Source organism: Anolis sagrei, chromosome 4 (assembly GCF_037176765.1).
Source record: "Anolis sagrei isolate rAnoSag1 chromosome 4, rAnoSag1.mat, whole genome shotgun sequence".
NCBI lineage: Eukaryota > Metazoa > Chordata > Lepidosauria > Squamata > Dactyloidae > Anolis > Anolis sagrei.
In genome coordinates this window covers 45312867-45334771 of record NC_090024.1, presented here as the reverse complement: position 1 = coordinate 45334771, position 21905 = coordinate 45312867, and the positions used below count along the sequence as shown (strand labels likewise).

General features: G+C 37.5%; 1 protein-coding gene across 1 annotated transcript; it reads left to right on the top strand.

Annotated features, from left to right (window-relative positions):
* The first annotated feature begins 4366 nt into the window (after positions 1-4366).
* On the top strand, positions 4367-21083 carry MCMDC2 (minichromosome maintenance domain containing 2). The gene is made up of 14 exons (XM_060771682.2): positions 4367-4480; positions 4571-4701; positions 4796-4855; positions 8351-8546; positions 9131-9253; positions 9551-9658; positions 11521-11649; positions 13031-13265; positions 14638-14843; positions 16622-16791; positions 17154-17330; positions 19314-19456; positions 19963-20072; positions 20915-21083. The coding sequence occupies exons 1-14, from the start codon at positions 4381-4383 to the stop codon at positions 21079-21081; spliced, it is 2055 nt and encodes a 684-aa protein (XP_060627665.2). The 5' UTR covers positions 4367-4380; the 3' UTR covers positions 21082-21083.
* The last annotated feature ends 822 nt before the right edge of the window (positions 21084-21905 follow it).

Sequence of the window (21905 nt, the reverse complement as noted above, 5' to 3'; positions counted from 1 at the left end):
TTAAAAAGTTCGAGGACCCCTGATATAAATCATCTCTCTGGTATGAGAAACTAATAGAGTCTCTGCCTAGTCTGAAAGTCCAGGGGAGTCTCTAAGCATACTGTTCCTGCTGAAGTCTAAAGCATACAGTTTCTAAAATGGAGTCTGAGTCCTGAACAATCCCAGTTCTGATCACATCGTCTGCAGCCCCTCCAATACACACATATACACAATACAGTAAGCAATCTGAATTATATACATAACAACTAGTGGAGGCTTGAAGAAGGTTGCTATTTCCAACATGATTACAGTCAGCAAACCATTGTTGTTGTTCATTCGTTCAGTCGTCTCCGACTCTTCGTGGCCTCATAGACCAGCCCACGCCAGAGCTCCCTGTCGGCCGTCACCACCCCCAGCAAACCATTAGGCTACATATAAAAACACAGTTAAAACATTGCAATAAAAACATTCATGTTAAAAATAATTACTATCATACAGTTCAAAGTATAAAATACCATTTACTAGATATATTAGTTATTTAAAAAGCGCACAACATTACAAACAGCATTAAATATATCCTATGGGTATATTGCCAGCTTTTAAAAGTAAAAATCCCCCCACAATGTGGATAAAAACAATGCAATTTATTTAGTTTGGAGCCTAGTTTCTTAGGGGTGTGTGTGTGTGTGTGTATGCAGGACTTGATAATTCAAGGGTGGGGTTAAAATTGCTGGAAGAAACATTAACAACCTTAGATATGCAGATGATACCACTTTGATGGCCAAAAGCAAGGAGGAGCTGAGGAGCCTTCTAATCAAAGGTGAAAGAAGAAAGTGCAAAAGCTGGATTGCAGTTAAACATAAAAAAAACCCCAAGATTAAGGCAACAAGACTGATTGATAAGTGGCAGACAGAGAGAGAAAACGTGGAGGCCGTGACGGACTTTGTACTTCTAGGCAAGAAGATTACTGCAGACGCAGACTGCAGCCAGGAAATCAGAAGATGTTTACTTGGGAGGAGAGCAATGACCAGTCTTGATAAAATAGTGAAGAGTAGAGACATCACACTGGCAACCAAGATCCGCATAGTAAAAGCAATGGTATTTTCCATAGTCACCTACGGATGTGAGAGCTGGACCATAAGGAAGGCTGAGTGAAGGAAGATAGATGCTTTTGAACTGTGGTGTTGGAGGAAAGTTCTGAGAGTGCCTTGGAACGCGAAAAGCTTCAGGGCCCTTCCTTATTTATTATTATTATTATTACTATTATTACTATTACTATTATTAACTTTATTTATACCCCGCTAACATTTCCCGGCTTGCAAAGGCCAAGGCCGCCAACAAAACAACGACATAACAATACAGCAATAAAACTCATAAAGCAAACAATAAATATCAAGCAAAAAATAAAACACTAAAAACAATGACACCATGACGCATTTAAAACCTAAGGCCGGGCCAATGTAATGAACAAAATTTAAAAGTGCTAGACGTGACAGGTGAAATGTAGAGGTTTTGAAGGTAGGTGCAATGTGCAGACAATCCTAACTCTCCAACAAAGTGCATTTGGGACATGCTAGGAGTTTCCTATTCTGGAAAGGCACACTGGAAAAGCCAGGTCTTCAGGCTCTTCCTAAAGACTGCCAACGTTGGGGCTTGTCTAATGTCCTTAGGGAGAGACTTCCAGAGTCGGGGGGCCACCACAGAGAAGGCCCTGTCCCTCGTCCCCACCAAATGCGCTTGCGACGCAGGTGGGATCGGGAGCAGGGCCTCTCCAGATGATGGAAGGGATCGTGTGGGTTCATATATGGAGATGTGGTCACGCTTAAGCGGGTGAGGGAAAAGGAAGGTGCCTGAGGCTGTTAGGAATTGTGGGAGTTGGAGTCCAAAACTCCAGGAGGGCCGAAGTTTGTCCATGCCTGATATAACTCGAAGTTATAACTTGAAGTTATAAGCCAAGAGAGTATGGATGGCTTCTCTACACACTCCAGCAAATAGCTATTGCTCCTTTTTACTGTTTCTCAATTTAAATTGACAGACTTTTTATGTAGTTTGGATTTTTAATAAAGCCGAGGAAATCTTATAACTGAGTCATGTCTAGTGTCTGCCTCAGGGCCCTTCCACACAGCACTAAATCCCAGAATATAAAGACTGAAAATCCCACAATATCTGCTTTGAACTGTGTTATGTGGGATTTCCTGCCTTGATATTCTGAGATATAGGGCAGTGTGGAAGGGCCCTCAGTGCCATTTTGAAGCCTGGCCGCTTTCACACAGACATCACACTCCTCTTAAGATTGAAAAATTGGACTGTTGTGAGGGCAGAAAAACCCACAATATCTGCTTTGAACTGCGTTATCTGAGACCACGCTCAGATAAAGGTGGATTTCCTGCCTTGATATTCTGGGATATAGGGCAGTGTGGAAGGGCCCTCAGCGCCATTTTGAGGCCTGGCTGCTTTCACACAAATTTCATATGTCTATGTTTGAAAAATTGGACCATTGTGAGCGCTGTACTGCATTGGTTTCTGAAATATGACTGAAATATAGAAGGTTGGAGCCACATTAGTAATTGGAAAAGATATTAGCAACCTAATTGGCGGGTTCACCATTATAGAAGTACACACACAGGGCCAGGTTTGAAATAGCCTCGTGAAAATGGCATCTGAGGGCATTCTTGAGGCAGTCACTAGACTGACAAATTGGCCGCCTTTTAGATTACCAGAACAAAATATGTCCAGTGGTCAGCAATGAAAATAAAATATCTCGCTGCCAATGAAGTAATAATCTCAGCGGGAACTTTGCGGAGAAAGGTTGAGGAAAATACCTTGGCTGAAACAAATAAATAATATGTGGGAAACTCAGGCCTTTCCACCAGAGAGGTGTATGTATAATATGTGTGTGTGTGTACACACACACACACACATATACAGACTAGCTGTACCTGCCACGCTTTGCTGTGGCCAACCTTCCCTCTTTCTCTCCTTCTTTCCCTCCTTCCTTCACTCCCTCTTTCCTTCCTTCCTTCCCATCTTTCCTTCTCTTCTTCCTTCCTTCTCTATCTCTTTCCTTCCTTTCCCCTTTTTCTTTCTCTTCTGCTGTCTCGCTTTTCTTCCTTCTCTCTTTCCTTCTTTCCTTCATTCCCTCTTTTTCTACATTTCCCCCCTTCCTTCGCTCCCTCTTTCCTTCCTTCTTTCCCTTTTTTCTTTCCCTATCTCCTTCCTACCTTCTCTAACTTTCCTTCCCCCTTTTTCTTTCCTTCCCTCTTTCTCTCCTTTCTTCCTTCTCTGCCTCTTTTCTTCCATTCTTCTCTCTTTGCTTCCACACTTCTTTCTCCCTTTCCTTCTTTCTTTCCCTCCCTCTTTTCTTTTTCTTTCTTTCTTTTTTTTCTCCCCTTCCCTCCCTCTTTCTTCCCTTTTTTCTATATTGTCATTTACCTTTTCGTCATTTAGCTTTTTGGGGCATTTTAAGTCCCTTCTGCTGTGTTTTTCAGTGTTTTATGAGTGAAATACATATTGGGTTGTTAGGTGTATTTTGTCCAAATTTGGTGTCAATTCCGCCAGTGGTTTTTGAGTTCTGTTAATCCCACAAACAAACATTACATTTTTATTTATATAGATATACATACACACATATGTGTGTGTAGAAGAGGTAGGAAAATTGCCTCGTTCTTTAGTGTGCTGTGATCTTAGGCCCCTTATACACTGCCATATAATCTAGATTATTAAATCATCTGATTTGAACTGGATTATATGAGTCTACAGCACTGCCATAAAATCCAGTTCAAAGCAGATAATCTGGATTTTACATGGCAGTGTAGAAGGCCCTTAAGCAACATTTAAAATAGTGATTTACATTTGTATATAAATTCTAATTTGTTGACTTAATGCTTTCAATCATTTAAATCTAAATATATTTCAAACTCCTCTCCAATTAAGAAGACACCAGTTAATGCAAAAATAAAATTAGTGTTTAGTGGAGGAGGCTGTATAATGATTTCTCATATTTGTGGCAATTTTGTGTAGAACATTTTAATCAAGAGCTGCGGTGGCGCAGTTAAACCTGAAGGTCAGTGGTTCGAATCTGCGAGACTGGGTGAGCTTCCGTCTATCAGCTCCAGCTTCCCATGTGGGGACATGAGAGAAGTCTCCCTTGGACAATGTCTCTGCAGATGGCCAATTCTCTCACATCAGAAGCAACTTGCAGTTTCTCAAGTTGCTTCTGACACAATTATTTAAAAAAAACAAACCATGACATTTAGTTCTTCCAATACACTTAGGAAATTATGGTTTTGCATTAAGTGATTCACTTTCAATGGGTACACATGTAGCACACATAGTTTATTGCTTAACGTCTCTGATTCTTCTCCAGTAGACAAATCCAATCTAAGAAACCACCCATGAAAAATGAGACCAAATCTTCTGAAATTGAAGGAAACTGCCTTGGTTTATCTTGACAGGAGTGGTGGTCTTCAAAAATTTCTGGATGACTGCAAACTATACAATGGTGATATTGAATATTCTTGAAAAATCAGAACTATTCTGATTAAATAAATATTTTCTTAATGTTAATGCTTCGAATTATTTGGCCTTACAGACTCAAAGCAGAGTTGTGCTGTGTTTCGTTTCCTAATACCAGTAAATCCATCTGATATTGTTGAATTGGATGCTGTCCTTGGAAACTATGTTATGCACGAACCTGTGAAAGCCACACGAATATTTAAGTCAGTAAGGAACCTTACATACTTTGAAAAAAACAAACAATTTAGAACTATACTAAACCATTATTTTCTCACAACGTGAATTGGATTTTGAATTATAGGTATGTTTTACAGCAGTTCAAACACTGTCACTAATTCAGCAACTGCAGACTGAAGATCAGGTATGATTGCGTTGTTTTGTTTATTTGTTTATTTATTTACCCCGCCCTTCTCAACCCCCGAGGGGGGACTCAGAGCGGCTAACATTGGCAACAATTCGATGGCACAATAACAATAACAACAATATATAAACCATAAATATGCAATAGATTAAAAACAATAACATTAATTATACAGTCACATAGCTGTTTCCATTATCATAACAATCACGGTCCAGTTCAATGTCCAAAGTGCCACTGTGCCTACTAGCTGAAAGTCTGGTTCCAAAACCACGATTTCAATTTTTTCCTAAAGGAAAGGAGGGAGGACGCCAATCTAATCTTGCTGGGGAGCGAATTCCACAAGCGGGGAGTCACAACCGAGAAGGCTCTGTCCCTCGTCCCCACCAGACACATTTGCAAGACCGATGGGACCGAGAGCAGGACCCCCCCCCCCCCGGTGGATCTTAAACTACGAGGTGGAATGTAGAGGGGGATACATTCAAACAAGCAAGCTGGGCCAGAGCCGTATAGGGCTTTACAGGCCAAGACCAGCACTTTTAGAGATTATGATCGAAAATAGAATCATTTGTATTTAAAACATAGCTTCTTACTCCTACTTTTCTTTTTAGTTTGGTGCACTATCTTGTCTTAGGACAGAACCCCATTATAATAAACTATGTCAAAGTTAAAAATTAGATAAGTAAAATAAAGCAATTCCTACACATATAACTCATGTTCACACTTTTCCGTTTTTGCATGAGGGTCACAGATTGCTCTGCATGAACATGTATGAAAATACATCTATTGCTGAACTCAGTATTGGAACAATAGAGGCCAACAGCGCCCCCAAAACAAAAACATCAAAGGAAATAATAAGTCTGCTTGGAATACCCAGTACAATACTTTACATTTCTTATGGCTATCTTGCAACCTTCATAGTGAGGTACAGGTTATATATGGGTAGAGAAGAAACAAAGAAACAATGCACATTCTGCTGGGGGAAAAGAACCCATAATAAATAAAATTGTTGTTGTTGTTGTTGTTGTTGTTGGTGGTGGTGGTGGTGGTGGTGGTAACAGTTCAATGTTGGCTTTGAATGAGCGCCACTATCATGCTATCAGTTGACCTTTGAACCAATTAATGTCCTATCCAGTTTGTCATGAAGGTGACAACCCTTTGGTTTTTGAAACCAATTGTCTCAACTTCCTCAAATTAAAAAGGAAGCATATCATGCCTATTAAACAAAAGAATGGAGAGTAGATAAAACCAACAATAAGGTAATCTGAGAATCAACATTCATTCCTTTATATCTGGGCAGTGGATAGGAGACAAAGCCTTGGTGTCCAATACAGTATCTGCCATGTAGGGCCAACTGCAAAAGCCAGGCAAACTACTTCAAAGAAACTCCCAACAATCTGCACATTTTTGAGATCTGAAAGGAGAACAATGCAGCCGGTGTAACAACAGTACTCCTTCCCCCATGGTTTAGGCTTCCAGGATGCAAAAGAGGATCTGTAGTAGCTGAGGATGAAGGTCTTAGATAAGATGTCTACTTCCACTCAGACGTTAGATCTTAATCAAGAGAATACAGCAGCAAATGGTTAAAATTTAACTGTAACATGCATATGTTGGGAATTATAAGTGCTTTGAGTCTACTCATATCAATCATATATTCATTGGCTAGATTTAACTATGAGAGTACTCAATAGAGATCATAATACTAGCCAGTTGTATAAAATAGTTTAAAAAAAATTAGCAATAACAAATTTCGGATACCTAGCAAAAATACTGTGAAAAGTACACATTATTAGATGTTTATGGCATTCACGATGGAACCTTTTATAGACAACCCATAACTTGCAATGAGGATGAAGAAAGCATGAAGACTGCATTGTATATTCTTACTCTAAGGAATGAGAGCCATGCTTTCCGAAGAAAATGTTGAGATAAAATATTCTCTTTGGGCATAGGTTATTTATTTGGGTAAACTTACAAACATTTGTTTTCCTAAATAGAATCCCATGTTTTACAATAGAAACAAATCAATGAAATTTGTTTCAAAACATTAAAAGATTACATTGTTAAGAGCTAGCACAAAACTTAAATACTAAAAGCAACAATTAAAATACAACATAGCAGTAAATTCCTCCTAGAAGAAGAAGGCCTCCAGTCTGATGTACATATCACAAATTTATAAACTACTTCTTAAAATAATATAGCCCAGTGACAACTCCAGCTCCACCAGTAAGGCCTAATCCATCTGCCAGTCCCAATAAAAGTAGTCCTACAGGTGTCAAATAAAACTATAAATGACTGGTTTTCAAGAGGAATCGTTTTTTGAATTTCTTTCAGCATAAAAAATGGAAAAGGTGGGAGAAGAATCTAGTAACATTTCTGAGACCAACTCAATGTTGCTACTAGATCCACTGCCCATACCCCGCCATTTCCCTTTGTATGCTATTACTTCCTTGAACCTACCTTAGGGAATGCTCATATAAAAATATGTATCTTAAGGAGACATAAAAGTTACTTGTCTGTGTCTATTGCAATGGAATTCCATATAAGGAGTCCAAAACACTTATTGTAACTAAGGGCCCATCTAGGCAGTACCTTCATGCCAGGAGCTTCCGCAGCAAAGAGGAGGGTAGCCAGAAGCCATTCCCTGTAAACGCTGAAGCAATCTCTACAAAAGGCAAAAAATGTGAGGTTTTCAGGTGTGGGAATATAATGGTTTTGAACCAAATGTCCACATCTCTTCATATCTGTATATCCTTGCAATCGGAAAGCACTGGATTTTTTAAATCTGGGTTTGTTCCCAGGTTTTAGATGCTTGTTCCTGATTGTTTGGTTTCGAAAAATAAGGTGACACTTGAGTAGAACACGAAAACTTTGTTTGTGTGCCAGAAACTTCATGAAATATCTGGAAGGCACAGTTTCTCTGGCCAGAACTTTTGCAGTGATTTGCTGCAGTGACTCTCTGCATATCCACATCTTGAGGTTTTTTTTTTAAAAAAAAAACTGCTGAAGTTTCTGGTGGAAATCCCACATCAGCCATCTTGGGAGCCTCTAAATCTTGCAATAAAGTATCAAGTCTGGACAACAGAGGCAAAAATCCTGGGACCAACAGGTCTTTATGTCGACCTCTTCTGAAGTCCTGGGGTTTTTTTGCCCCTGTTTAAAACCCGTGATTTAGTGCTGTCTGGAAGCACCTTAAGGCACCATTGAGGACATGATATGCCTCAAAAGTAGTTCTGTTGAGGGTGAAATAAAGATGAAATAAATGTGGTGGGGCAATCCTAAGGTAACTAGTCCCAATTTGTTAAGACCTGCCTCAGTAAGTTAATGGTAGCCAGAACAGTCCTTATAGCAAAGATATAGAATGATGTGAAAAAGAGCTTCCCAACCGCTGTAGCTTTCTGCCCAAAGCTGAAGGATATGTCCACATGCCTTTTTATATAATAAGGTTGTTGCGTCTTTTCATTTATAATCAACATCATCTTTTCTTTCTTTCCTTAGATAAATATAGTGCTGAAATTAACACATTTACCTTCCCTGCCTAGTTATGTTCTCAGCCTTTGCAAATTTCCATTTGACTATACTACTCAAAGATTTTATATGTTAGAGGGAATAGTGATTGCAATGACTACTGTGACAAAGTATACACAAGGAGCAAGATTTGTTTGTTCCGATGAAGCATGTCAGCTTTCTGAAGGTACACAAACTGTACTAAATTACTTATGCAAAATCTTATGGCGATACATGGACTGTTGGGAATGTATCTGTAAAATGATAAATATAAACATGATTTCCCAGAACGGATTGGCATTGATATTGAAAGCAAATTAGCATTCAAACCCAGTACATAGATATACCTATTGGTTATGTCTATTAATGATAACATATCTTTCCATAAATCCTCCCCCATATGAATCACTTGCCTATTACTTCATTCAGTCATAGAATTTTAAATGGTCAACAGATAGCGTTCTAGTATATAGTTCAAAACTTTGAATATTATTTTCCATGTCACCTTTTAACCATATGCACACTGTCTCTGTGTGGGTGAACATGTCTGAGCAGGCAACACGCTTTACAGCCAACGGAGGCCCCTGCAATTAAGACAAAAACTATCTGCTGAGTGACTCAAAAATGAGTTGCCATGTTTTCCAGCATTTTAATTAATTGAATGGCATCATCATGTTTATTTTCTGGTATTTAATTAAGTAGAATTTAAAAGTTACAAAATTTAACCACATATTAAAGTTTGGAAAACTAACTATTATATATTTCTCCTAGGGTTTCAGTATATAAGAGTGCACACTCCCGGGGCTACAGAATCTGCAACACTAAGAAATGATTTTGTTTGTAGTTTATGTACCTCGCCACTGAGAGAAGACATGAAATATCGAGTACTTGGTGGTAAAATTATATACTGTTACTGTAACCTAAATTATATTGTTCTGATGGATACAAATTTTAATATGGGGAGGGGTGCTATTGGTTAAGTAGGCAAGGAGAAAAAAAGGAGTGAGTACATACTGCTAAAAAAAATCTCCTGTCTGTGTTAAGCCTCCAACAGGACCACATTTTAAAGAAATCTTATGCAAGAACTATTGAGCAGAAGAATAAACTTCCTTAGAGCAAATGGGTTGGGATGGTCTTTGATTCAATTTAAAAACATGTTCTATATAAATAAATTATTTTGATGTTTTTAAGATAAACAAGTGGCTGAACTGATTGACAGTAAAGCAACTTCTGCTTTCCAAGGATTTTCCACCAGAAAAAGACACTTAAGATTTCAATCTTTCACAGTGTTTCTAAGAGGTAATTAGATGTTTAATTTAAAACATACATATTATGTAACTGAGATATATGGCATCATTTCAGATATCAATATAGAATGTTCAACAACAATTGGTCATAATAAATATTTTGCTTCCACAGTATACATGCCTCTGAAAGAAAATGTGAAATTTAGTTTACTTTATTTCAGTACATTATATATATATATATATATATATATATATAGAGAGAGAGAGAGAGAGAGAGAGAGAGAGAGAGAGAGAGTATAATTTTGAATAGTTCATTAATTACTAGCAAGGGCATGAATTTTATTAAATAAGCAGTGCCTTTTCTACTGTAGTGGTAGTTTCCCTTTGTCACATTTTAACTTCCTCCTTTCAGCTTCCTCTGATCAAATTGTTCTGTGACAATCCTGCAACATCCTTCCCCATTTAGCTGTTTCTCTCATGATCTCAACCATCTCTGGTTTCCATAATTCAATTGCACAAAATAAAGGAAAAGAAAAACAAAACAGAAGAGCTTAAACTATGGACTGATTAACCTACACATATACACTTGACTATTGCTTGATGCCACTGTGAACTAGCTTTATTTTCTTTCACCTTTGCTTTCTTTTCTTATAAAAAGATTTTCCCACATTTTAAAAACTTGATATTTGCAATGTGAAAGTGGGTCAGGCAGTTGGTATAACAACTGAGCAGGACTAAATAAGCTTCCTGGTTTTCCAGGATACTGTAAGCAGGAAACAAGTGAGATGGCAGCTAGAGTGATGTTGGTGGAAAAGTCAGTCTAACAGATTATATCCCGCCTAAAGGACAGCACTGTGACACTGATAGTGGCAAATAATCGACTTATTGTCTCGCTGTAGCTGCACTATGTTGCCCAATGGAACTTCTCAGGTGACTTAAGAACTATTATGTGATGGAGGATCTGCTGGATCCAGAACCCTTTAAGTCACCTGACAGAACTCCAGATCGGGCGTGGTACCTTCACCAGCCTAGATGTTGTGGTGATGCAAGAGGGTAAACCGCTAAGCTGTTGAACTTGCTGACTGTTAGGTTGGCAGTTTGAATCTGTGGGACAGGGTGAGCTCCTGCTGTTAGCCCAAGCTTCTGCCAACCTAGCAGTTAGAAAACATGCAAATGTGAGTAGATCAATAGGTACCGTCTTTGGGGGAAGGTAAATGCCACTCCATGCAACCATAGAATCATAGACTCATAGAGTTGGAAGAGACTCCATGGGCCATCGAGTCCAACCCCCTGCCAAGAAGCAGGGAAATCACATTCAAAGCACCCCTGACAGAAAGCCATCCAGCCTCTGCTTAAAAGTCTCCAAAGAAGGAGGCTCCACCATACTCCAGGCCAGAGAGTTCTACTGCTGAACGGCTCTCACAGTTAGGAAGTTCATGACCTAGGAGGTGTCTACGGACAACGCAGGCTCTTCGGCTTAGAAATGAGGATGAGCACCATCCACAGAGCCACAGATGAGCACCACCACCCCACCCCCCATCCCACCCTGCAGTCAGAGATGAAAGGGGAACCCTTTACCTTTATCTATTTCATTGTTTCTAGGCATTGAATGATTGCCTTTGTGTCTCTATATGCTGGAATCCCCTCGGGAAGATAACACGGAATACAAATAAATTATTATTATTATTATTATTATTATTATTATTATTATTATTATTATTTGATTATTGGTTTCACAAGGAGCAAAAAAGGAAAAATGTCCACCAGCAGAGGAATAAGAAAAAAAAATTGCTACTTTCAGCTGACTGGAGGAAATAGCAGGGTTTTGGAAACAGAAGATATATCTGTCGCCCCCATTAAGATTGTTTTGCCTAATACTAAATGTCTGTGCACCTGGGATTTTTTTTTTTACAGATGAACTGTGCAATAAAATGAAAATAGGGAACAAATACAAAGTTATAGGAATTCCAGTCTGTATGCAGAACTCTTCACAAGTAGCACTTTGCTTAGAAGCCAACAGAATAGATTATCCTACCATAATAGGTAAGAAAAGGGAATACTGAGAAGAAATGATTTGGTTTTCAGTTTATGATTTTAATTACAATTATGATTTTAATTATAGGGCATTTAACAAACAAATGGAAGATGAATTAACACACATGCATATACTTTTGATATGGTTGAAATCACCCTAGTCCATCATGAAATCAGTTGCTGAAAATCTAAAGATTGTTAGTCCCAACTAGAATAGACACACCAAATAAACTACATTTACATAGCTTTTGATTTATAAGGTCACATTAATTCCGTGAGTCTGATGGAGGCCAAGGGGAATTAGAACAAATAATTTTAATAATTCTGTTTCATGTTATTTCTCTTTTAATTCAACAGCTTTAACAATGCTATTCAGAATTTATTTCTGATATTACTATGTCTGCTGCTTCAGACAGAATGCAAAAGACAAGAATGTATCACAATTCATTTCATTCTCTCTTCCTCCAGATGAAAAACACAGACGGAGAGTGCCCTCTACCTATTTATTTGTGATCTAACATCAGTTAAATTATTTTAACACCAAATGACTTTTATGTTACTCTGGTTATCAGAACTATGTCTTCTCCAGATTGTCTTGTATCTGTTTTGATAGTAATAGACTTTGCTAATTGTTTTTCTTTCCTCTTTTTTGCAGTTACTTTTGTTTCCATTGTCAATTGCTTTGGATATCCTATGTGAAAACTCAACACACACAAAAATAGATTAATTAAATAAACAAACTATATTTTGTTCTTAATGTCACAGATTAAAAAAATCTTCTTGCAGCTTAAATCCTTGGCAATTTATAATTTGCTTGGTTAATAATTTATTGAAGTTGCCTATCAATGCACAATATAACACACTTTAATGTATATCATGTATCTTTCTATGTGTATATATGTGTGTATGTGATTTAAAACAAAACAGACAAAATTTGTTCTGGATCCTAGTGGTATGCAGGTATGCAGACTTTGTATCTGTCTGTCTATCTACTAATTAACAAAGGAACATAATAACTTCAAAATTACTGGAAATTTTACATCTCTAACTGACCTTAAGTATTTCCTCTGGCAAGAGGTTTTTCAGTCAAAAGGAACAGAATCTAGCCTCTCATCTATATGTTTCTGGGCTGGGCTCAATGCAACCGTTTCCTCCCCCGCCTCTTCTGCACTTAACCTTGGAATAAATGTTGTTTTGTCTCCTCATACTACCCAATACGTATTACAACTGGGTCTCCCAACCAATTCATCTACAATCAGTACAGTACAGCATTTGGGATCAAGGTGGTAGAATAATCTGAATGAAATAGTCAGAATACTCCCATTGTCATGTAACTCTGAATACATCAGTAATTTGTAGAAAAATTTTTTTTGTGTTTTATTTTAATCAGGTTCTTGTTGCATCAGTGAAAAATTTAAGCATCTGATTTCTTTGACTTCAAACTCATATTGGAGATTCACAGCTGTTCTAGCCAATACTTTTGCTTCACAAGTTGTCCCAGCAGGCATTTACAACCATCTCAAACTGGCTATATTGCTGAGTCTAGTGCAGACAACTGACAGAGACGATGCAACAGGTTATGTGGATCTTTTGGCCATGACAAATGAGTCTTTAATATTAGAAAGGTATCTGTGTCTCCTTTCATTAATAAATAGATACCCTTTCCTTTTGGTGACAGGATGAAAGTAGCTGTATGGTATTCTTCCCTGCTCCCAAAAAAAAACATTGTGCAAAAAATGTGTTGTTATTGTAAATTTAATTTCTAATGCATTTATTCTATCCTTTATTGTTTACGTAATTAGAATGCGGTAAACTATTGTACACAATTATTTATCCCATGATGAGAATTGTTATTCAGTTGAAAAAGATGTAAGTTTGAGACATATAAAAACAGACCCTGGTATTGTTTACACCAATAAAATAATCCATCTTTAATTAGATTATTCTTCTCTGGAGCTGTCCAGTATTCCCGCCAAAGGTGAGCAGGTAGATCAGAGCCTTGACTTTTTTCTCAGGGCTACTGAAACATCAATAATGGCATCCCTGCTGTGCAACTCCTCAGCAGTCCTGCTTGCAAAGTCTCTTGTAAGAATGAGTCACACAGCCATAAGGTCTGTTGGAGCTGTTTGCAATTTGTAATGTAGATTTCAAAGTATGTATGTATGTATGTTTAAAATGCAGTAGCTATGTGCCGAGTGTATTCCTGTGTGGAAAGAGTTAACTGAACCATGGAGGGAATGGCATTCCTAGAGAGGTCATAAATCAAGTGTATAGAACAAATGGACACAGTATTGTGCCTCGTACATCCTATGTCACTCTGGAATGCAGGAGGTGTGGACTAGTACTGATAACAGTGTGTTTGCGATGTTACTCAGATGGGAAAGGAGCAAGTTTACGATGTGCTGAGTGTTAAGTAGCTTCTAATGTATATAGCTGTAAAATAGTTTATAGCCTAAGGTGGCTGTGATCGATCTGTTCCTGCCTTGCTGTGCTGCTGATGTCACTGACAAGATCAACAGCCCACTGGCCCCTTCACCATTGACCTCATGGGTGAGCACTTGTTTTTACCTCAGAGAAAGTGACTTTGCAAGCAATGGTCTGCTGGGGAGGTACTTAACGAGGAAGGCAATGATGATGCTTCCCAAGGAGAAAGACACTGATTATTTTGTCTTTTTAGTAGTGAGAAACACTACGCATTTTTAAAAAATGTGACACCACCTACCAATCTTGCCAACTCTTGCCCAACAAAGGGACAGTGTTAAACCAGAGAAACACAGTTTAAAAATAGGTTTTTTTCTCAAAACTGCAGAGTAATAAGTTTCTTAAAAACCAACTAAAACCAAGAAAGTACTTCGCTGTTAAAACTGCAGTATGTTGCGTCCCCCTATAGTACCAGAATAGAGGTAGGAATTGATTTTTCTGGTGTAGACAACCTCATATTTTCTTCCAGTATACTGTAGATTTATTATTGAGTTATCTATTTTCCCCCTCAACTAGACTTATGAATTACAGCATTTGTCTTGTGCCCCGGGGAATTAGACACATTTCATCTAGTGGCATTTTCCCTACCGTATCAAAAGATAAACATGGAACTGGAACTGCTAGCATTCAGGCAAATAGTGCTTTACTGGCCAAAGGTGGAATATGCTTCATTGGAGAACTATCTTCTCATAAGAAGGATAAACTCGAACAGTTGCAGTCAGGTAGGTGAACAAATCCTTATATGTATTCAAATCAATGTTCCTTAACCTTGTGTACTCTCAATGTATATTACATTATAAGTTGAGAAAGGTTACAACTCGGGAAAGAATGAACCAAACACAGTTTCTGAAATGATTCATATGCACCTTTTCTTGAATACCTCGAATACCAGGAAGACTAATCTGCATAGGCTATATACCTCAGAGCTGATCTGGGGAAGGGTCACTCTTTATCATATTAAAAATCTTTCAGTGCAACTTAAGAAAGAAAAAAACTACTGCATTTATGATTACTACAAAAAAAAAAACCCACAAAAGTAAATGAGCCCAAAGTCACCCAGTTGACTTCCATGGTAGACCAGAGATATGAACCCTACATTTTAATGTTTATTTGCTGTGCAACGTTTCACTGGACAGATCTACTGACCTTATCGAATGATATTCTGACTGTAGAAGTTTATCTTATCTGAATGTATGGTCATGCTTTGTATTAGGCTCACTGAGCAGCACTTTATGTGCAGTTACATGCACCAATGACTGGAAAAAAATCAATGACATTTTTCAAAAGTTTATTTTGTACAATTCTGCAAAAGTATATTCATGCATATTTTCTTGGTATCACACTGGAATCAAACCTTGATGGTTACACATATGTCCAAATAAAATAAAGATAGAAGGACGGAGAGGTTTCTATTTTATTCTACTTTTTAAATACCTTCTCCTTTTATTTGTTATTTATTTTATTTGTTATTACAATAGAGAATAGATGATAATTTTGTACAAAACATATAAGTTCTTTGATTAAATTGTGTAGAGCAATCTCTACAGTGAGGGTAAATTGGATTGGACAAGTAAATAGAAATTTTATTTCCCCCCCCCCCCATTAAATATTTTAATATATTGACTACTAGCCACTCCCTGCCATGTGTTGAGGTGGCCCAGTCTGGCGAGCTGCAAACAAAAAGTAATGAGAAAGTGTTGGTTTCTAATATATGTAATTCCTTTATGCTTGTGAGTAAACAGTATTTCTTGGCATTGCAGTCCTATATGCCAAATTTGGTTCAATTCCATTGTTGCCAGAGTTCAAAATGCTCTTTGATTGTAGGTGAACTATATATCCCAGCAACTACAACTCCCAAATGACAAAATGATTTTTTTGATGTCTTGTGGCCAAATTTGGTGGCAATTAATCCAGCAGTTTTTGAGTTATGATGTCACTCAAAACGAACAAAGCATTTATATATAGAGAGATAAGTATGGTAAGTGTGTGCTACTCAAAGTGTTAATTACTGGACCAGTGGAAATCCACAACAAGTTTCCAGGAAAGAAAAAGCTGGATCCAATGGGCACAAATGTGTCCAAATCTCTGACACATTGGGAGAAATCTCTGCCAGGCCCCAACATCAGATACCTTAAGAAGCACCAGTGTAAGATATTATTTGTCCAGTTTTTGGTCTGTTTCTTGGATTTGTCCTTAATTTACATGTGCTGCTACAGTATATATAAATAAGATTTCAAAAGAAAAAAATGAATAGAGATTGCCAAGGAAATTAGTGAAATTGTTGACCTAGTACCTTCCTCAGCTGAGCTTTCTGGAGATAGAAAGCCATGATTGCATCAAAAAATAGCAGATAACCTTAAACTGCAGAAGCATTGCAATCTGAAAATACATTATGTGAACTTTATCTAAGAAAAAGAATGTTACATAGTTTACATTAGTCTAAGCAATATTTATAGAGAGATCTAAAAGACATCTTAAAAGTGTTCTCAATTGGTTCAAGTGCTAGAGAACAGAACAACTACCATATACATCTCTGGGAAAAAGTATGGTGAAGAAACTGATCAGCAAATTACTCTTCCTATTCATACCAGTTTTTGGTCATTCATTGATGTGGATTTTTCTTCTTCCAAAAAGCATGTTCAAAGGGATACTCTTCTAATTGGCCAAATGGTGAGTCCTAAACTTTGATGTATTATTGTACCATATTAATACTTCTTCGAATGAAATTGTTGATTTGCGGATATTTCCTGAAATAGGTTGGGCAATTGTGGCATGTGTCTGAGGCAATTTATTTTTCACCTGGAAGACCAAGTTCTAAGTGAATACAAGCAACCTATTCCTTGAAGTGCCTATTAAATCAATCAGATAACATCCTAAATGAAACTTTCAGAAGACATGCTTCTCTAAGGAAAGAAAATGGAAATTTACCATATTTTTCAGACATCTCTCACTATAAAATAAAAGGCATTTTCATTGTTATCATATGGTAACATTCTATTATAAAATATTACTTTTGTTTTTGTTTTGATTAGGACTTGAACTCTATTTCAGCTAATCTTATTGATGCTTTTGGACTTTTGATACACTGCAATGAAGCACCATATTGCAATCCAGTTCTCCCTATTGCAAATTTCATTTTAAAAAAAGCTATTCAACCAGAAGAAGATTATAACATGCTCCAACAGTTTACAACACAAGATTATGAGGAGGTAATTGACATTAACACTGAGCCCCCAGTGGCGCAGAGGGTTATAGCGCTAAGCTGCTGAACTTGCTGACCGAAAGGTCACAGGTTCGACTCCAGGGAGTGGCATGAGCTCCCACTGTTAGCCCCAGCTTCTGCCAACCTAGCAGTTCAAAAACATGCAAATGTGAGTAGATCAATAGGTACTGCTCCAGTGGGAAGGTAATGGCGCTTCATGCAGTCATGCCAGCTACATTACCTTGGAGGTGTCTACAGACAATACCGGCTCTTCGGCTTAGAAATGGAGATGAGCACCAACCCACAGAGTCGGACACAACTGGACTTAATATCAGGGGAAACCGTTTACCTTAATTAACATTAGCAATTATAACAAAATAAAAACAATTTGATAATGGTTCCAGCAGTTGTGTGATGCGATGTTCCTGAATATTTTTTTATCATTTTAATTTCACTCCTGCTTCAGATGAAACCCAGTTTATTTTGACTGAATGAGATGTAAAATATCATTTTTTCCCTTTTATAATTTATTCAGTTAAGATTTTGGTCTCTGTGGTCCCAAACAAGAATGATGCCTGTTACTTTTGAAATTATGTGAAACGCATCTCTTGTTTACAATTTGAGTGGCAAAACTGATTAGCTATGGAAAACTTTAAAAGTCTCGATATGTATCCATAAACAGGGACTCAAGAATATGCCATAGACAACAATCTTGGCTTACAGAATCATAAGAGTTGAAAAGAGGCTACAAAGGCCATCCAGTCCAACCCCCATCAAAGCATCCAGTCTCTGATTTAAAATCTCCAGGGGAAGACTCCAGGGGAACACGCTCTGAGGCAGCGTATTTCACTATCAAACAGCTTTTACCATCAGGAGGTTCTTCCTAATATTTAGGTGGAATTGCTTTTCCTATATTTTGAATCCGTTGCTCTGTGTCTTAGATTTTGGAGACGCAGAAAACAAGATTGGCCCCTCCTCAATGTGACATCCTTTCAAATATTTAACCATGGCTATCATGTCCCCTACCAACTTTCTCTTCTCCAAGCTAACATGATTGTTCCCCATATATCCAGCAACCTATAATTTCAAATGTAGGGAACTTGCACCCTCTTCTCAGCAGTTGAAAATACTACCTCCAACTACCAGGTACCCTGATCATTATAATATTTATTTATACCCTGCTTTATTTCGCCCAATGGGGACTCAAAGAGGCTTATCATAAAAGCATCAACATAGCCATTTACAATATACAAGAGAAACACGTGGTGACCCATAACGTCAGCCATAGCCTCAATTATTATTGGGATGCAACACTCCTGTCTGTCTCCCAGGAAGAACCACATAGTAAGGAGTCCAAAGTATAAACTACTACAATCAATTGTAGTCAATCCTGCAGATCATTTGATTGAAAGACAGTATATCACATTTTAAAATTATAATGTAGATTCTGCAATATTTGTTCAGATTTTAAAATTAATTACTTTGTAATGATGAAAGCATGTCAGACATAAATGGACATACGTTATTCATGTTTCCATACATGTTTTTAGATGTACTTCAGGTGCAGACAACTTCCCAGACCCACACTACACAGTCTCACTGGCCTTAGGATTGCCAAGCTGCTTGGGTTAGATGGGTTTTTCTGTTTTTAGGCATGACACCTGGTGTCCATTTGGATTATTGGATGGCTTGTATTCCAAGTTTTAGTTTTCAAATTCTTTCTGGTAACTGATATGGATGAAAATGTGGTCACTATTCTGTCCAACTGGTTAGCTAAAAACGAACTTATTATTGCCTTTCAGTAAACTAAATGAACAATAAGGCAGGTAGAGAAGAGAAAAAACAGTTGCACGAAGTACAAGGAAAAAGAATAGTGTAGGTCTAATCTAAAGCAGAGAGAAAACAATATTTAAAAATTAATCAAGAATGCTGTACAATTAAAATACCTGTGTTTGTTATGTATTCTAATTTTATTCTTTTTTTTTTTCAGTTCCTTGCTTTTTCAAGGAACTTGCATGTGGAACTCTCTCCAGAAGCAGAAAATATGATTCACGGCTACTATTTAGCAAGTCGCAGAGTCAGAGCATTTCCCATTATTGGATCAAACCTTTCACCAACAGCACTGAGTATCTTGTAAGATTTCGATTACATGTTAAAAATCATATGGTTTTGGAGGACGAATGGTAATGTCTGCATTATAGTTTACTCTAGAAAACAATAAAGAGCATTATGGTAATTTACATGTTCTGTTTGGCATATAATTCCAATGATTTTGTGGATTCCTGATCATTCCTTAGACACGCCTGATGATTGTGCAGATGGAGTCAACTGAAGCGTATTAGTCTTTTTGAATATTTGAGGAAGTCGTTTCTCTATAAACATTTTCCATGTGTGCTAGAAATAAAGTACAGGCAGCTGACCTGTTTACACTATGCAAAGGCATGTATGACCTCTACATAAGTCATTGGACAGTATTTTCATAACTATATAGTATGCATGTCAACATGGTTGCAATGTTGTGTATAGATCATATAAGATTCCTTAGCAACTAGCACTTTCAGTTCCTAAGGAAACTAGACTGCTGAAGTTTGCCAATCTGATTTAAAATTAACAATTAAATGTACTTGCTTCTATTTTAGGATTTCACTGTCAGAAGCACATGCTAAACTGAGTTTAAGAACAAAAGTACTTGAAGAAGATGTTTTGATTGCTGTGCTATTATTTGAATCATCTCTTACTTTAAAACAGGGTAAAATCTTCCTTTTCAAGCAGAATGGTTTTTCATAAATATTAGAGTTCATATATGGTAATATCATCTATCAGGTTTTTTTACGTTTAAGTATAAAGCAGAGCTTCAAATATAAAGAGCTACTTAATTCTTTAATATGCTCACTTTTCAAGAGGTAGTGACATTACCTCTTGAAAAGACTACAGTAGAAGTTGGTGGCAAAATAAAGACACCTGACAGCATTTGGATGAAATATAAAAAGTATAATAAAGGGTCCCTTTCCCTCAGAAACGTTCCAGTATGAGCTCCTATACAGGCATGGGCAAACTTGGGCCCTCCAGGTATTTTGTATTTCAACTCCCAGAAATCCCAGCTAGATTACTGGATGTTAGGAAATGTGGGAGTTGAAGTCCAAAACACCTGAAGGGCCGAAGTTTGCCCATGCCTATTCTATAGGCTCTGTGGTTCATTCAAAGTTGATTTTTGCTACATCCATACTGTGTACAATGTTCACAATTTACACAAAAGATCGCAAATTACCTGGATATAGATATACTGTAATAAAAGTGGCTTTTAAGTTCAAGTATACTTAATCTAGTCAGTCGTTCACTACAAAGACAAAAGAAATGTTCCATCCTATCATAATTAGAGCCCACTCTACCTACTTGGAGAGCTTCCAACCCCTAAAGCTTATGTTCAGGTCATGGGAAACTGTCCTGCGGGGAGGACATGTCATGGCAAAGATGAATACCTTTTCCGTCAGATTCTTCTGCATTTTGATTGTGAGATGTTCACATGCATACTGAAGTCTCAATGCTTGGAAGAAATGATGTGAATGAACTTTTTTTGCTTTCCTTTAACAGGTGCTTCAGTATTTTATGTGTCTCCAAACCCTGTTTTTCCATTTGACTTTAACAGTGAGGATTCTCTGAATCAAAGAGATGTTTACCTGAAGCAGTGTCATCTACAACTGATGCAATTCATTGCAACATATGGGCCTGCCACAAATGTTTTCAGTAATGAAGATTAACATCCCTTCAAAGATGACTGTTTTGTTGGCTTTTTAAAGAATAAACCTGAAAGTGCAAGTTAATATCAATTTGAAAGTTTTTAATCTTCAGCATAAATACTCAATTACGGAACCCTGTTGTCAGCAGGAAGAATTTCCCTTCCCTTTATTATACCGTGAAAAACAGGTTTTAATGTTCAGGCTTAATAATCAGCCATTAGAAGGCTACACCTAGCTATACTCCTTTGTTGTCATTATCCTCACACGGAAAGTAATATGGTTGAATAGAAGTTCCTTCCAGTTTGGAGAGCACTAATTGAAGACTCATTCAGCATGGTTTTCTAACCAGTTATGGATCCATCCGAGTGTTCTCATATGTTTCACATTTAACCTGTTTGCTAATTTAAACATTGAATGCTTTCCTAAAATCTAGATAAATGACATTTACAACCTTCCTGCCATCTACTAATCCAGCAACTGGATTGGGTGAAAAGATATAAATTGCTTGGCAGGATTCTTTCTTGATATGCAGAAAAGACCTTTGGGATTATTGTGAATCATCAACAAACAAGAGCCAGCTGTGCGATGTTGCACAAAAATGTGAATGCAATTTTAGTTCATAGAAGCATAGCTTTAAAATAAAAATACCAGTCCCTCTATATTCTGCCAGGCCTCACATGGAGAACTGTTCCATTCTGGGTGCCTCATTTTAAGAAGGATATTGCCATACTGGTGAAGGTTCAGAGAAGGAGAACAAGTGTAAGAAGTATGGCCTGATCTCTTCCCCAAAGGATATGGCCAGGTCTAATGGTTTGAAGTTACAGGAAGGTGCAGTTTATTTAGAC

What these genes read in the sequence shown, in the direction of transcription:
- MCMDC2 (XM_060771682.2), top strand. Translation starts at nt 4,381, where the DNA reads ATGAGACCAAATCTTCTGAAATTGAAGGAAACTGCCTTGGTTTATCTT. An exon ending in CCACACGAATATTTAAGTCA is followed by an intron (nt 4,702 to 4,795) that starts GTAAGGAACCTT and finishes TTTGAATTATAG; the next exon opens with GTATGTTTTACAGCAGTTCA. An exon ending in AACTGCAGACTGAAGATCAG is followed by an intron (nt 4,856 to 8,350) that starts GTATGATTGCGT and finishes TTCTTTCCTTAG; the next exon opens with ATAAATATAGTGCTGAAATT.